Source organism: Pelobates fuscus, chromosome 9 (assembly GCF_036172605.1).
Source record: "Pelobates fuscus isolate aPelFus1 chromosome 9, aPelFus1.pri, whole genome shotgun sequence".
NCBI classification, from domain to species: domain Eukaryota; kingdom Metazoa; phylum Chordata; class Amphibia; order Anura; family Pelobatidae; genus Pelobates; species Pelobates fuscus.
The window spans coordinates 26,264,820-26,282,545 of NC_086325.1; the positions used below are offsets into that span (position 1 = coordinate 26,264,820).

The window sequence follows — 17,726 nt, forward strand, 5'->3', positions numbered from 1 at the left end:
ATACACCAAAACTGCTTCATTAAGCTAAAGTTGTTCAGGTGACTATAGTGTCCCTTTAAAATAATTTTATTACAAAAATACTAAAGTATTCTAAATTTTAAATTTTTTAACGGGATGTAATGAGTTAAATTTGAGAGAAGGGGGGGAAGGAAGAGAATAAAAAAAGAGAGAGAATAGGGAATAAAAAAAGAGAGAGAATAGGGGAACTTTAAAAAAAAATTTGACAGGAGAGGAGTAAAATATGTTAATGAGAAATTAGGAAAACTGGGATCTAATAGAATCTTCCAACGACTCTCCAAAGCTGGCTCCGTTGGTCTTGATTTAGAGCTATGCCACTCGAGTTGTGGCATTTTTTTTTGTCCTATACTATGTTGGGTGTATAGGATAGGAATGATGGTACTTTACAAGTACCTTGTCCCAGAGTTAATCTTTTTTTTAAACCTATGATTGTTCGGTATATGTGGTTGATGTATTTTTGTATAATATGATTTTTTTGGTTGTCGGGGTCTTTAGGCGAAAGGGGAGGGAGCTTCGGGATAAGCAATAATGGTTAAATTTGCATCCTTGAACATGTGGGGACTAAACTCCCCTCACAAAAGATCAATTTTTCTACAATTATGGGAATTTGCTTTATGATAAATGGCGTGTCTTTAACACAGATAAGAGAGACTGCACTTGTTTTTCAAAATTTTATATTAAATATTTGAGGATTGACTATATTCTTACTGACTTAAATATTGTCGAAAGAGTTAAGAAAACCAACATTCTTGAGAGTACCTGGTCGGACCATAATATGATCATCGTGGAATTAAACGATAAATTTGTTAAAATAAGACCAGAATGGAAACTTAAAGAGTTCCTTTTGGAATCTCCTCAAAGAAGAGAATTTATCAGAAAAATATAAAACTTTCAAACTTTCAAGAGAACTTCCACTGAGTCTCCCCCCTATGTTACTTGGGCAGCCTTTAAATGTGTGGTCCGGATATATTTTATTAAATTTGTTTCTTAAACTAAGACCGTCAGAGAAAATAATCTTTCTGACCTCTATATTGAACTAGAAAATCGAACACGATATAATAAGGTTAAATCCTCAATAAGTATCTCGAGGCAGATTGATGATTTATTTTATTTTTTTTAAATTTGTTGATAATTAAAACTTCAAGAGCTTTAGATAGGTTAAATTAGATTAGATAGGTTAAATTCTCTTTGGTGTTATAATGTAATAAAGCAGATAAGATGCTAACCAATAAACTTAGAACTTAGAAATGTTCAAAAAGCTAAATCTATTTCAAAAACAATCTATGATAAAGAGACCTGTTTGTCCCTCGATAAAATAGCTGAAGCCTTCGAAAAGTACTACAGTAATATAATATAATATCAAATCTAATATTTTACAATCTAATCTAAAATCCTTTAAAAAGAAAAAAACCTTGGGGTTAACGAGAACTCCAAGGGAAACAACCGCACTACACTTTGCTATGAGAAATTAATTAAAAAATATTTTATATAAACAATAAAATTAGCACTTCATTTCTTCTTTTTTTTTTTTCTTCTTTTTTACAAAATATTTTTTTCCACATGAAAATAGTGAAGTGAAAATAATATAGTAATTAAGCCAGCAGACAAGGGTGGGGGGACAATTGTAGTAAGAAAAATGTCCCTTATACCTTAGAGATACTACACACATTCTACAGGTTTTAAATGAAATTAAATGGGAAAAATACTTTGTATTGGTTACAGCAGATGTATCCTCTTTATATACGATAATAAGACATGAATTAGGGATTAGTGCAACTGAATATTTTTTTTTTAAAAGAAGTTAATTTGTATCCGGACAATCAAGTTGATTTTGTTTTAGAGGAAATTGAGATTATTTAAAAAAAAAAAAAAATACTTTTGGTTTTACAATAACTTTTATTTACAACTATGTGGCACAACAATGGACACCAGGTTTGTCCCCAGTAACACAAATTTATTTATGGCCCAATGGGAATCACAATATATTAACCCAGAGGGAAAATGGGGGGGCAAACCTGCTGTATGAAAGAGATCTATTTTTAATCTGGAAAGGGGGCGTGAATTCCCTTACAGATTTTATGCAAGAGGTCAACTCTAATGAATGTGGGGTGTCACTAATTTTTAATTATAGTGCATCAAAAGTGAGATTCCTCAATATCACTATTTTTATTGAAAATAATCAAATTAAAACTGGAAAGTGTTTTAAATTAGTTGAAGTAAATAGCTACATTGATAAAACAAGCTGCCTCTTCAATCCTTGGTTAGAAAACATCCCCAAAAGCCAATTCATTTGAATAAAAAGAAATTGCACTGACACAAGCACTTTTATTAACCAAAGTCAAAGACTAATTCAAGATTTTAAATATAGAAGATATGAGGATACAACGTTAGAAAAGGCTGAGGAGGAAGTTTTTTATATTGGCAGATCATCTCTTTTAAATTATAAAGAAAAGTTATCTTTATCCACTTTATTTGCCAGTATTCAGGGCCACATAATGCAAAGGTGAGGAAAATAATTACTAATAGCTAGAACCTTTTACTTAAAGACCCTGTTTTAAACGTGATTTTACCCACCCACCCTAAAATCATACATAGAGGAATCCCTAATCTTAAAAGAACTCTAACTAGCAATATTATTGGGGAACACAAAGAAGACATTAGAACCAACAATTTTTTAGATCAATATGAGTTTTTTTTGGGTGTGGGAAATGCAGAGCATGCCAAAAAACAAAAACACACAGACATTATATAAAATAATTCAACAATAATGACAAAAAGTATAACATTGAAGACTGCATAACCCGCAATACCAACAATGTTATGTATGTAAGAAACAGAGACAATGTTTGTGTAGGCGATTCGGATATAAAAATAACAAAATTAATAACGAAAAATGGGTGTGAAGGTGTATTCCCCTATCACCTTTGATGAAAGATAAACCCAGAAGTAAAAAATATATACACCCAAAGGCTAAACACAAGGTATACTTAAATGTATTTTCAAACAGCACAGACTCAGTATATCTGTGGAAATAAAAAATTATAAAAACATAGTGATTTCTGTATATAGCCAAAATAAATGCAGCAAGGTGAGAAGAAACAAACCCACAAAGCAGGAGCCGTGCCAGGCTCTATGTAATCAGCATATGGGTGCCTACACAGGCTAAACGATATAGTGCCAAGACAGGAGTACCGGATCAGTAGATAAAGGTAACAATTTATTGAAAACAATTAAAAAGGTAATAAAGGACTGGAGTCCAGAAGATAAGTAGTGTAAATGTATATATATAGAAAATATCACTGGACCATAACACTGGTCCTCACAAGTCCAATCCCATAATTCAATATGTGTAAAACATCAAACATGTTTCAACTTTCGCCTTCTTCAGTGCTGTAGAATCTTCTGTCCGGTATGTTTAAATAGCCTGTTCTTATTCAATCATAATTAGCAGATGGGATTCGTTCCCGCTCTCTCACGGCAGAACGTCACTTCCGGTATGCGTCCATGCGTCACTTCCTGTTTTTCGCCGATACAGCACTTCCTGTGTATCGATTGTTAAGAAATTTAGGTCTTGCACAAGTCTTCATTTTGGTTGTGGGCAAAATGCCCTTATAATGCACATATATAGAACATTTAAAAACAAGTGATAAAAGTAAGGATAAAAAAACAAAACAAAAACCAAAAGGGAAAAAAAATTAAAAGAAAAACAACCATGTCATATATTTAAGAACTTACACCGTACATAAATACATGAAATAAAAAGAATAAAATGTGTGAGAGGAATTCACTATTCTAAAAGATAAAACATTTTTTTTTACAAACCAGTTAAAAAGTGTGATACATACAATATAATAACAGAGAATTATAGAGGAAGCAATCAATAGATAAAGAAAGAGTCATATGAGTGGGAGTGAAGATTGCCAAAGATTGAGAGATAAAGATATAATAGAAAAAATGAAAAAGGAATAACAATATAAGAAATATATATAAAAATATAAAGATATATAGAATATAAAGGAAAGGGGGATAAAAATTCCTCAATCTTCTCCATCTCTTATAAAAAGATAAATGCACATTAAAGAAAATGAATAAACTCAAAATCTACATTAAGTCCCTTAGGGGACAGGTTATCCAAATAAAAATATAAAAAATCCATCTACTCTCAATTTTATTCAACTCTTTAAAATTGTCCTCCCCCTCCAATTCACATTTAAAAACAAACAAACAAACTATGTTTGGTGTACCCTCTTTGGATATTTGGATACTCTGTCCCCTAATGGACTGAATGTAGATTTATTCCCAGCTATCGGGCAGCATAGATTTTTACTGAGCAGTCAATATGAGATACCAGTCTATCCGGGTATGCATATATACCGGTCAAGGTAGAGGAATTTTGAGTCTACCTATGAATCTTATTTAGGCACGGACAATATCCAATACTAAGGGATATTTGCTGGCTGCAAAATCCCATTTGATTCTTATTTAGCCTACGTATTACTTTGAAGTCTCAATATCCTCTCTTTTTGTCTATAGCTTATTAGCACGGCTAACTCTGTGTTTCCCAGCTGGAAGGGTTAGCCATTTGATACAATTATTGTAACAGTGAAGTCACTACTACATATTGTTACTTAGTTGGCAGTGGAGGCTATTTCGCTACATTATTTAACCTGTCTTCGGTTAAGTAACTTATTTAGTACCTCCTTATCCCCTATAGGTGGCTACTGGTACATACTCTGTTCTGTTAACCTTAGACGAGGTGATTAAGCTTTACCCTACATTAGACATTTAGTAAAAAAATACCCTCACTATTTATCCTAGCACCTAATAAAGGTTTTTCCCTAATATTGGCATAGGTTTTGGGAAGGTATTGTCTCTTATGAATATTAATTTATCAAGATTGCCTCAGGTTGTCATTTTGGGATTTTCACTCTAATGTTTGATGCTCTAATTTTAACAGAAGGGTTATCCAACGATCTTTGGTTCCGTTTCTTCTGAATATGTCTTGCATTGAAACTAGGGTTAGGCCCTCATTAGTTGGTTACTCCCTAGAGACCTTATTTCCTTATTTTACTTTTTAAAATTAAAGGCTTTAAATACACCGTAGAGATCAAAATTAAGCTCTAAGCGGATGATGTTCTTATACTATTTGAAGATCCTATAAATTCAATCAATGAATTGATGAAGGTGATCCAGGAATATCGTCAATTCTCGAATTATAAGCTAAATACTTCTAAAACTATTGCCCTCCCTGTGTTCTTACATTCACGGATGAGAGCTGACATATTAGAAAGTTTGACTTACTCTGGGCAAAGGAAACCTTTACTTATTTAGACTTGAAGTTATCCACTAAGACTCAGAATTGGCTAGAGATCAACTTGCTACCCCTGATAAAGGAAATTAATGTCAAATTTAACTCTTGGAAAAAGAAAGAGATATCGTGGTGGGGCAAGATCAATACGATTAAATTGTATGTTAATCCAAGTTGGATTAATCTTTCACACTCTTGTTTTTCTAAATTTATATGGTAAAAAAAAGATCCAGGATAAGCTTTTAAGGGACACATTAGTCACCAGAACAGCTACAGCTTATTGAATTTGTCCTGGTGAGTGGAATCATTACCTTCAGGCTTTTTGCTGTAAACACTGTCCATTCATCTCCATGAGGAGATGCTGATTGGTAGGGCTGTGTTTGAATCATGCTGGCTCTGCCCCTGATCTGCCTCCTTGTCAGTCTCAGCCAATCCTATGGGGAAGCATTGTGATTGGATCAGGCTACCACTTCTGCTTGTTCTTCTGAGTCAAACAGCATGCAGAGTTACAGCTTCAGGCTTAAATACACTAGGATTTTGCAATATTTATGGAGACATGAGGGGCCCAGGGTGGCTAGATGGTGGTTTTAACACTATAGGGTCATGAATACATGTTTGTGTTCCTGACCCTATAGTGATCCTTTAAATTGATATCAAGAAAATTAGAAGATATATGATTCTGCTTACACTGCTTGAACAGACTTCTTCGAGCTATTTTGCTGGCTCATGATATACGTACTTTTCATGAATTATCTTTGAACATAACTGGTATAAACTTGAATCTAAGAGAATATGCCGCTTTACATATGTGGCTTCAATCTTTTGATTTCCATATCAGTCTATTAAGACATTGTTTTTTTAAGGAAGTTCTTTTATTAAATCATATTTTGTTTAATTGGTACGAGGTTAAAACCAAGCTGGGTCTAGTAGAGAACATCTTACCCTCCTTAAAAATAGAATTGATGGGTGGCCTTAAGTAGCAATAATAATAATACTTTTTTTAATGCTTTGTGTTTGTCTTGTATTATGTTTTCAGTTGTTTATATCATGGAAACTATTTGTCCTACCAAGTTTTAAATATGGATACATATGTGTGTATAGTATAATATAACAGAAATGTTTTGTGAATTATTTTTTACATGATTTATGATGGCCTGTCATTGTTTTCTTTTTTTTTTCTTAATTCTGTATGTGTTTTACTACATTTTTAAGCTGTTTATATAAAGGAAATTACTTGACGTGACTCATGATGCTCAGAATATTGGTAAAATATGCGTGTATAAATGTTTTATGTTTTGTATCTGAAAATAATTTGTCTTAAAGTCTCAGCGCACTTTATTTTGTCTTTTACATATAGTGTATGGATTACAGTGATCACATATAGTGTATAGTGATTGCATATAGTGTATGTATTATGTTATAACTCTCATGTGACTCTCATTTAACTCTCATGTCACTGAAATATTTGCAATACTACATTATTTTTGTTTTATTATTACATTAACATTTTTTTGTGAGCGAAAGTAGATCTGCTTTCAACAGAATTAAGGTATTTTTGTTATGCACCATGACCACTGCAGCTCATTGTAGTTAATTAGGATGAAAAAAAATCTTTGGGTGCGATCTTCAGCATGCATACATTGCTCCCTCCTTACGAGATTGGTATGTTATTTCCATTCATACTGGACGGTTGTATAGGGTGACGGTAGTCAGCTAATCCTCGTCCAGGCTTCTTGGCTTATTTCTACCCTCCTGGTTGAGTAGTGTAAATTCCCCATGTTCAATACCAGCTGAGCTGGGGGCAGTCACTGGGTGATGAGGAGAGTTAACATTTTTTGTTATACTAATTCCAAATAGTTTAACAACAAAAAACCATGACAGAAACTGAGCTGTCATAATTTTGGTGCATTGATAACAGAGTGAGAATTTATTGACTTAGGTCGTCATTTCAAAATATATCTGGTATTGTGGTTACTGGCACAGTGTATAGATAAAACATTCATTCATTTATTCTCTTCACTGATGCTAATTAGTTGCACAGACTTTTCAGGGAGTTTCAAGCTCTCTTCTATAAATATATATATATATATATATTTTTTAACCATATTTTTTGTGTCACCATATATTTATTAGCAATGTGCCCAGTAAATTAATTGTATAGATCACATTTTTGGCCTTAACCCCTTAAGGACACATGATGGAAATATTCCGTTATGATTCCCTTTTATTTCTGAAGTTGTGTCCTTAAGGGGTTAAAGATGGTATGCAAAGCACTATCACTCCAATAAATGTGAACAAAAAATAAAGGCACACTGTAATTAAAATTAAATGCTTTATTTTCTGTTTTAAAATATTCATTTACACATTTTTAGCCTTTGTTTTAATGCTGACTTCACATCTTTATTTTTAAGGCTGTATATCAGAGGATTTAGCATAGGGACGGCTGCTGTGTTGAAGAGAGAAAATAGTTTATTGGACTCCAAGGTGTCTTCTGAATTTGGCCTGAGATACTGAATAACAAGGGTTGCGTAAAGAAAAACGACGACTGTGAGATGGGAGGAGCAAGTGTAGAATGTTTTACGCCTCCCAATTTTGGAACGAATCTTTAAAATTGTAACAATTATGAAGACATAAGATATGAAAGTCAAGAGAAATGGGCAGAGACATCCAACAAAATAGCCCTCGATAAACAGATAGGTCTTCAAAAAAGACGTGTCGTTACAAGATAGTTTAATAAGAGGTATAATATCACATAAAAAATGGTTGATTTCATTGCCTCTATAACAAGTAAATCTTGAAATTGTCCAGAAAATTGGTGTGATCTCCACAACACCCAACAGCCAACTGGCAATGGCCAATAAAGTGCAGACTGTCCGATTCATAAACATGGCATAATGCATTGGGTAACAGATGGCAACATATCGATCAAAGCTCATCGCTGTCAGTAGCAGCAACTGATCAGTAGTCAAGGTTAGAAACATAAAAATTTGAGTCATACAACTAAATACAGAGATTTTGTTGCTTCCTGAGAAGAAGTTTGCAAAGATTCTATGCAGGGTTGCTGTGCTGGACATCATATCTAACAATGAGAGGTTACACAGGAAGAAGTACATGGGGGTGTGTAACTTAGGGTCCCAACAGACGAGCATAAGAATTGTCATGTTACCACCAAGGGTGATGAGATAAATCAGCAGAACCAGGAGAGAGATTGGAACCTGCAGCTTGGGGACATCGCTAATGCCTTTAAGAATGAAAAATGTCACTGTGGTCTGATTTAAGCTTTCCATCTTGTTTGATTGCCTGGAAACATAATAAAAGTAGACAAACTGTTATGTTGGTTTATCAAATCAAAATCACGGTTATACTTAAAGGAAGAATAAAAAAAAGTCATCAATCGTAAACCAGTAACCATTAGTCAAACTACAATGAAATATAGGAACGAAGCATAGGGCAGGAGGAGGCAAGCTTCAGTACTCAAGATGTTGTGGACCACATCAACCATAATGCTTTTACAGATATAATGCTGGCAAAGCATCATGGGAAATGTAGTCCAGAACATCTGGAGTGCCAGAGCCAGATATATATCTGGCACGAATAGTTTAGTATTAAAGGAATGCTCCAACCTACAAAGCTTGCTGACGTTTTTTAGGGTGTAAGAGTTTGTTCTTTTTGTCTTTTTTTTTTTAAGTGCCCAGAAATCTGCATTTAAAGGTCCTAATTTGTATGTCCAAGGCTGTCAGTCAGTCCTACACCTGGCTATATATATATATATATCTTGGACATGGTTTTAGTCACAGCCTGTTTCTCGCAGACATGGTGCCTGGGTCTGGTGCTGAACTGCTATAAAAGTTTTTTGTAGTTTCCAGAGTCAGCCACACTGTTATCAGGCCACCAACAATGTCCATGTGAATATCAAAGCCTGATCACTCTACTTTTTCAAATGGCTAATCAGTTCTTACTGTCCTGCGTAAAACAATCTATAAAATAAAATACACTGAATTTCTCCTGTTATACTCTTTCTAAGCATCCATCTCCCATGGAAAACAAGTTTTGCTAAGTGTTTCTTGTCTCATATAAGTGTCTATTAGAGACAACAAAATTGAAAGGAAGACTCCAAGCACCAAAACCACTATGGCTCACTTGAAGTGTTCCTTTAAGGGTAGCCGCTAGTTAGTTGTCACTATGAAGTTCTGCATCAAGGAAACAGCTGCAAGCCACTAACTCTACAGAAAGTGATTTTTAACCCCTTAAGGACCAAACTTCTGGAAGAAAAGGGAATCATGACATATCACACATGTCGTGTCCTTAAGGGGTTAAACATTACCATCTTGCCAGTAACTTATTGAGACAGGTATAGTAACAGGCCCTTACTATGTACGCTTTGAATGTCTTCCTGTACCTTTGCCATCATTCATGCCAGCTGTCTTCCTTAAAACTATACCTACTAAGCCATCTGCTATTTTACTTTTACAAACATTTTCTTACAAGTAGAAGGTGCATGGAAAGAATGATGGCAAAAAAAATTAATTAGATTTGCATGGATACTGACTGCCTTCAGCTATCCCCGGCTATTAGCTGCCTGGTCTTCTCACGTCATGTCCGTGCTGCCACCAGTTCTGTGTCTCCTCTTGTCTCCTGCCTATCATTCGGTATGTCCTCCAAGTGAGTTATTATAATAATGTACAATAATTCCAGTGTTATTAAAAAAAATACTTTACTGACCGGTGCCCTTTTATGAGAGTTAAACGTCAAGATATTCTGCAAAGTGTGTGCTATTGGAGTAGTTACGTCAGTAATAATTTTGTGTAAAATAAAGAATGCATCACAAGGAATATATTGAACGTTCATTAGATGGTCTATCTGAGTTTTGGTGGGTATAAGTTAACATTTTCTAAAGAATTTTCCTAAATACAAAAGTATTTCTTGTCAGTTTTATGTAACATTTGCTTTATGAACACTGAATATTGTATTTAAAGTATTTTAATATTATTGTTTTGTTTTTTTAAATATAGAAAGGTTCAGCTTTAAATGTCACTCTGTCGCTATCCTCCAATACTTACACCTAAAATTGAGTTGTGAGTAATGGCAAATTTAAATAGAATGTATAGAGTACTTTAAAAACACATACGAAACATTCCTTACATGCACACAATTAGCAATAAGCTTACATAGACACTTGTTAACAATTAACAATAAAACATTTTTTTATTTCTGAACTTGTCATTAATGAGTTGATCTTCTCTTGATTTGAATTGATTTGACAGATTTTGGAAAGGTGTCAGCAGTCATGGCTAAGAGGGTATCTAGAGTCTTTGAAGGATAGAAAAAAGGAAGAATATTATGAAAAAGAAGAAATGAAGTAATTGCGCATATATGGACGTGACTTCAAAAATACAAGAGAATAGCACACAGACAGCAAAAACATGTTAACTCATATCAGGTACAAACAACATTCTGGCCAGAGCAGGATACATCCACAATCCCTGTGTTTGAATCTCATTTTGATCTTAAACCACAAAATACATTCAAAAAGGCACTCAGGAGGCTGGCTAAAAAGGGGCATCAATCTAAAGCCCCTTGGTCAAGGGGGCAAGTTGTAGAACTCACTCTTGACATTTGCTGCTTCTGTCCTTTTTTTTATAAAAGAGATCTGCTTGACTGTTGAAAAAGGATGACCCGCATTACCGGCTCCAGAATACAGAAAGGATGGCTGGGAGATACCTAGGCCCGGGGTGAAAATGCCCTTGAAGGAGACAAAGATGGAGGTCACAACAGCTTGACAATGGCTGGAATCTCTGTGTAAATAGTAATGCAAGGGCTAAAGTAAAATGTGACGGCTTCCATTAGGCCCCTATGGCTTCCCCATCCTGTAGAGTCATAAGATCAGTTGGTGGGACAAATTAAGAAATGGCTCCTCATCTGCTAGGTCTGGGGCTTCCTGGTCCACCTGCAGCATTTCCATTGGTCAGTGGCAGCAATAATGTGGCCAAAAGTAGCAAAATTATCTGCCTTACATTGAACACCTACCTCCATGTTTCATTGCTCCTCATTCCTCATGTTCTGTTCGAGCTTTGAGCTGCATGAGATTACATACATTAAAAACTTGCGAAAGGTCTTCATGCCTTTTGTGAAGAATATATGTCTTTTGCACATGACATATGAAGAAAGTACAAATAAACCAAATGACTCTAAAGTTTTTGTGATTTTTTTTTTTTTGCTATGGTCTCTAAATTGGGCTTTAAATAAGCTGTTAAGTTCATGGAGGTTTCATGAAAATGCATTTGTTAGAAAAAGTAAAAAGGATTTAGTTACTTATTGTGGGGAAACAAGGCTAAGACCTAACGTTAAGGCACCTCTCTGGCACTCAAAGGCTTTGACATGCTATCAGCATACAACCAGCTGTTTTAAAGCAGTATAACCACATGCCACTTTTTCTTCTTCTTTACTCAACGTGCTGGTCTGCTGCAAAGATTATTTAAACAAAAGGAGTCCACAAAGTTTTAAAGAAACATTAAAAAATACATGTATTTTCTCTTTTTCTCCATCCTATGTTTTTGCCTATTTTTTCTTTAGTCCTTAGACATATTGAGAGTAATTTAGCCCCTTAAGAACACATGACTTTTGTGACATGTCATGATTCCCTTTTATTCCAGAAGTTTGGTCCTTAAGGGGTTAAAAACAATGAAGGGTGCATTGGACATTTTGCCCTATGAACACAGGCTCTGTTACAGCTAGCTTGTCATAATGCTTGTAATATATTCTTTTTGTTTAATTTTACCACCCGTTTACAATTTTTGTGGTCTTTACATAACTATGGCTTTGTGTCATAGTTAAAATATAAAAGGAAATATAAAAAATGGGTTCATCAATCATAGTGTGTCTAAGCATTTTTTAGAACATCATGCACCAGATCCTAAATATTTGGAGTTGTTTGCAATTGAGAAGGTTGATATACATTGGAGAGGAGGAGACCTAGCCAAAAAATTAAGTATCCGTGAGGCCAATTGGATTTTTGAATCCAATCTGGTCCCTAGGGGTCTTAACATTGATTTTGAGATTAATCCAATTTTGTAAATATTAATTATATCCCCTCATAAGTTGAAATTCATCATTTTTATATATATATATATATATATAGTTTATATTTTATTTTTACATATTTTTATACATTTTTATACATTTTTATAGTTATTTTATAAATAGGGTATCATTGATTTTGTGACTTAGGTCTTTTACCTATATATGCAATTCTTGGTATACTTGTCTTTTTATTTTACCTTGTGTACTAATCACATTCCCCTCTCTTTATTTTTCTTAATGCCCATAACTCTCACGATGTGCATATATGCACAATGAGTTTTTGCCCATCAATAAACTGGCATCCTAAGTACTTCTGTTTTCCCAGATGGATTTTATAAGACGTTATATATTGCCCAATCAGGACTTATTAGAGGAATAAGGGGATGTTCCCTCGACATCGGTGGATCCACGTCACAAGGTGTGACATACCCATGGATGTCGGAAGAAGGGAGATACGATCACATGGGTAGTGCTGAAGGAAATACGTCACCGGAAGTACAGACACAGATGGAAAACCGGAGGAAAAGATGCCGATGGACATATTGTGGAGGGTATTTGGGTTCAATAGGACACCACCATCTTGGGGATGACGGAACACCATATTTGGGAATAGGAATGTCCCATTCTAATTGTGTACATGTGTAATTAATGTTATTTAATTGTTATGTATATGCTATATAAATGGCATTTGTTATTATGCTTGTGGGTTAAAACGCGTTGTGCTTTTACTTCTATTTTATTTTGTTTGTATGTACTATTTGTACTAATAAATAGCTTATATTCACTTTGGACCTGGGAGTACCAACACGTGGAAATCTTATCCCTGAGAAAGCATCCTGCACTTCTGAGAGGAGCTGATGTGCCTTATAAGTTCAGAGAGATCTTATGATAGGCTCTGAAAATTGTGAGTGTGCTGATTTTGTAAAAATTAATTTTAACTAATTATACAGGTTATACTATGTACTGTTTCATTTCCTGTCTTATATAGAAATCAGTATTATTGTAAATAATGGTAAATTTTACCAAGTGACTTTTAAGTTAAATGGTATTTTTGTTTTATGTGTACAGCTCTCGCTGTATACTGTATTGTAAGAGTATTTTAGTGACTGTACATTGGGCGTGTTTTTTAGCAGCACCAATTTTATACCTTTAGCACCATCTATTCCTTCTTTTTTCTATTCTAACTTATTAGGAATTGCTGAACAGCATACACAGAGAGGTGTACTTACTTGTTAGGAATTACTGAATAGCGTACACAGAGAGGTATTAGCTCTGTACCTAGAAGTGCTGTGGTGCAGGATAGCTCCTCGTTGTGAGACCTGTCCGATTGGCAGGGAAACATTCCTGTGTGCATTGAAAGGTCTGGCTCTGCATGATGTGATACTGCGTGTGACAGGCACAGCGTGCATTAAGTGATACTGCATGTACATAGAGTGAAGCTAGATGTGCATTGAGGGATGGTTGTCATGCATGGAGTGATTTAGGGCATCTATGGCGAAAGTCGAGATGTGTAGATTGACGCTGAGTGTCCACTAAGTGAAGCTGGATAAGTGTAGAGTGACAATGGGTGTACATGGAGTGACATTGTGTGTGAAGTGACATTGTTTTGTGCATGGAGGGATGCTGGTGTGCATGATGGAGCAACAGAGTGAAAGAGTCTTGGGTATGAATGAAGACATCCTGGGTGTCTGGGTGTGGATGGAGAAAGTATGGGTATACAAAGAGACAGGGGAGGTATGTAGAGAGACATCCAGTGTGTGCAGTGAGACTGTGTTACTTTGTAGAGAGACATCCTGGGTGTGCAGTGAGACAATGTGTTTTTGTAGAGACATCCAAGATGTGATGAGAGACAGTGTGTATAATGAGAATGACCAACTCACTAATGTCACACTATGGTCTTGATCAATACTAATCATGGACTGAAATCATTTCACAAACCATAACAGAGATATTACCCTTCCTTTACGACACATTAAGAAAGGTGTAATATTTCAGAGTAATTGTGAGTCAAAAAAGCCAGAAACACCAAATTTTTCACATTTCTATTACAGTTCATTAAAAATAAGGACAGAATATAGACTAATACAGAAACTTAAAACAAGTATAAAAGGCATTCTTAAGTTATAATATAACCAGCTAATCACCTTAAACGAAGGACTCTCTGAGTATCGACCAGATTGCTTCACCCCGCACCATATAGTTACTGAGAGGGACTTTAATGGCATTAAACGTAATTAGCTGTAGGTTGAAGTTTAGCTTCAGTTCACTGTGAGTTCAGAATGCAGTTTAGTATCCATACATAAAATGATAAAAAAAATACCTCTGTATAGGAGAGCTCACGTGGATTCGCCCCTTTCTGAATGTACATAATGGCAAGGAGCTAATATATAAGATACTGAAAGGATTGGTACGGGTACCTGTTATGATACATGCTGCTCGTGTGTGTCTGCCTTCAGTGTTCAAAGTGTAGGATTTAATACTTTTAGAGGAATCGTGGGACCAGATCTCCCGGGATTCTCACAAAGCTGCATTATGCAAACAGCAAGATATTAATTACCACGATGTGTGTTGTCAAACATAAATATTAATAGACATCACAAGCCGTGCGTAAAAATCAATACTGGGATCAGTTTGAATAATTAACAGTAACAATTTATTGACGTTCCATTTAGAGTTAGAAATACGTTTTAAAAAAAGCAAATTTTTACTTTGTACTTGAACAATGTAGTTCAAGCCTTTAAAATCCTACCTCTTCTACGAGTTCCGCAGCTAGGCTGATCCACTACCTTTTGACAGAGCACTAACCTCGTAGTCCAAATTGTGCAGTGTCCAATGAAATGTTTCTCATACAGACGCATCGTGTACAAAGTGAGTAAAAAAACATAACATTATTACCACCGTTAACATAGTGCCAACATATTCCACAGCACTTTACAATTGTAGAAATTTGGAGATAAAGAAGGCCCTGATCAAACACAGGGCCGGTGCAAGGATTTTTGCCGCCCTAGGCAAAAGTAAAGTTTGCCGCCCCCCATCCCTCCCCCGATATGACATCACAATGCCCCATGTTAACTAACGCAAGTGCTGCAGTGCCACCGTGTTTACATTAAAAGGCCTGCAGGGACAGGCTATAGACACCAGAACCACTACATTAAGCTGCAGTGGTTCTGGGGACTAAAGTGTCCCTTTAATGTGAGGTAAATTAGAGATTAGTGCCACGAATAATATACTAGATTGCCTACTTACAATCAGATGAGGATGGTGATGGGCTCTACCTGCAGTCTGGCTCCACTGGTCTGGTGTAGAACAGGCTCTCTGGAGGCTGTTTGTGTTCTGGGAGAACAGGAAGAAGGCTCCATTTTTTTTAAGGCCCTTTGCACAGCTCAAGGTCTGGGCCCCAGGGTCCACCTTCATGTTCCACCAATTAGTTTGTTCACAGGAGTAGGGGATGTCCTGATATGTGTGTAAGGAATGCATTGTGTGAATCTGTGTTTGTATGTGTAAGGGCTGCAATGAGTGTTTCTGTGTATGTACGGGATGCAGTGTGTGCGTCTGTAAGGGGTGCATTGAGTGTGTGTAAGGAATGCATTGTGTGTTTCTGTGTGTGTAAGGGATGCATTGTGTGTAAGGGTTGAATTGCTTGTGTTTGTGTGTCTGTGTGTAATGCATTGTGTGTTTTTCTGTGTGCAAGGGGTGCATTGTGTGTGTGTGATGGATGTCAATCTCTCCCCCCTCCCTTGTCACTCTCTTCTCCCCCTCTCCCTCCCTCGTCACTCTCTTCTCAACCCCCCTTGTCCCTCTCTTCTCCCCCCCATGTCCCTCTCTTCTCCCCCCTCTTGTCCCTCTCTTCTCCCCCCTCCTCCCTTGTCACTCTCTTCTCCCCTGCGTGTCCCTCTCTTCTCCCCCTCCCTTGTCACTCTCGTCTCCCCCGTTGTCACTCTCTTCTCCCCTCCCCACTCTCATTCCCCCTCCTAATCCCGTCAATTCCCCTCCCTGTCAATTTATCCCCCCCCCTTTCAATTTATTCCCCCCACCCTGCCTGTCCATTTAATCCCCCACCCTGCCTGTCCATTTCCCCCCCCTCCCTGTCCATTTATCCCCCCAGTCCATTTATCCCCCCCCCTCCCTGTCCATGTATTCCCTCCCCCTCCTGTCCATTTATTTACCCCCTCCCTGTCCATTTATTTCCCCCCCTCCCTGTCCATTTATTTCCCCCCCCTGTCCATTTATCCCCCCCGGTCCATTTATTCCCCCTTCCCTGTCTGTCCATTTATTCCCCCCACCCTGCCTGTCCATTTATTCCCCCCTCCCTGTCCTCCCCCCTCCCTGTCCATTTATTCCCCCCCCCTGTCCATTTATCCCCCCCCTGTCCATTTATTTCCCCCCTCCCTGTCCATTTATTTCCCCCCCTCCCTGTCCATTTATCCCCCCCTCCCTGTCCATTTATTTCTCCCCCCTCCCTGTCCATTTATTTCTCCCCCCTCCCTGTCCATTTATTTCTCCCCCCCCCCTCCCTCTTCATTGATTTCTCCTCCTCCCCTCCCTGTCCATTTATTTCTCCCCCCCCTCCCTCTTCATTGATTTCTCCTCCTCCCCTCCCTGTCCATTTATTTCTCTCCCCCCCCTTCATTGATTTCTCCTCCTCCCCTCCCTCTCCATTTATTTCTCCTCCCCCCCCTCTCCATTTATTTCTCCCCCCCCCCTCCCTCTTCATTGATTTCTCCTCCTCCCCTCCCTCTCCATGTATTTATCTCCCCCCCCCCTCTCTATTTATTCCCCCCACCCTCCCCTACCTCTATAGTAGCGTGGCCGAGCTCTGTATCATGGTCCGCGGGTACAGGGAGCTTTTGTTTCCTGTACCCGGCGGACTAACAGGAAGTGAACACCAGTGTTCACTTCCTGTTAGTCCGTCCGAGTACAGGAGACAGATGCTCCCTGTACCGGCGGACAATACTGCGCTCGGTCACGCTACAGAGAGGGAGTGACAGGAGGGAGCGCTGAGCGCTTCCCTCCTGTCAGCCCACTCCCTCTCCTCATGCTGTGCCCGGGCGGTGCGCCCTCATGGACGCACCAGCCCGGGCAAAGCTGCAGCCGCCTGAGGCTCTCTACAGAGCGCTCGGGCGGCTGCAGCATTAGGGGGGCCGGCGCTCCTGGCGGCGCCCCTTCCCAAGGGGCGCCCTAGGCGGCTGCCTAGTCCGCCTTACAGGTAGCGCCGGCCCTGATCAAACAAGCCTACAATCTATGAGGATTTGAGGTAGGCAGATATATATCATTAGTTGTCTTGTTCATACTAACTGAGAAGGGGGTCTGGCTGGAATCT

At 37.5% G+C, this 17,726-nt stretch overlaps 1 protein-coding gene across 1 annotated transcript; it reads right to left on the reverse strand.

Annotated features, from left to right (window-relative positions):
* Nucleotides 1–7,680: 7,680 nt before the first annotated feature.
* On the reverse strand, nucleotides 7,681–14,570 carry LOC134573622 (olfactory receptor 5B21-like). The gene is made up of 2 exons (XM_063433407.1): nucleotides 14,551–14,570; nucleotides 7,681–8,626 (listed from the first exon to the last, which is right to left on the reverse strand). The coding sequence occupies exon 2, from the start codon at nucleotides 8,611–8,613 to the stop codon at nucleotides 7,681–7,683; it is 933 nt and encodes a 310-aa protein (XP_063289477.1). The 5' UTR covers nucleotides 8,614–8,626; nucleotides 14,551–14,570.
* Nucleotides 14,571–17,726: the final 3,156 nt, after the last annotated feature.

What these genes read in the sequence shown, in the direction of transcription:
- LOC134573622 (XM_063433407.1), bottom strand. Translation starts at nt 8,613, where the DNA reads ATGGAAAGCTTAAATCAGACCACAGTGACATTTTTCATTCTTAAAGGC.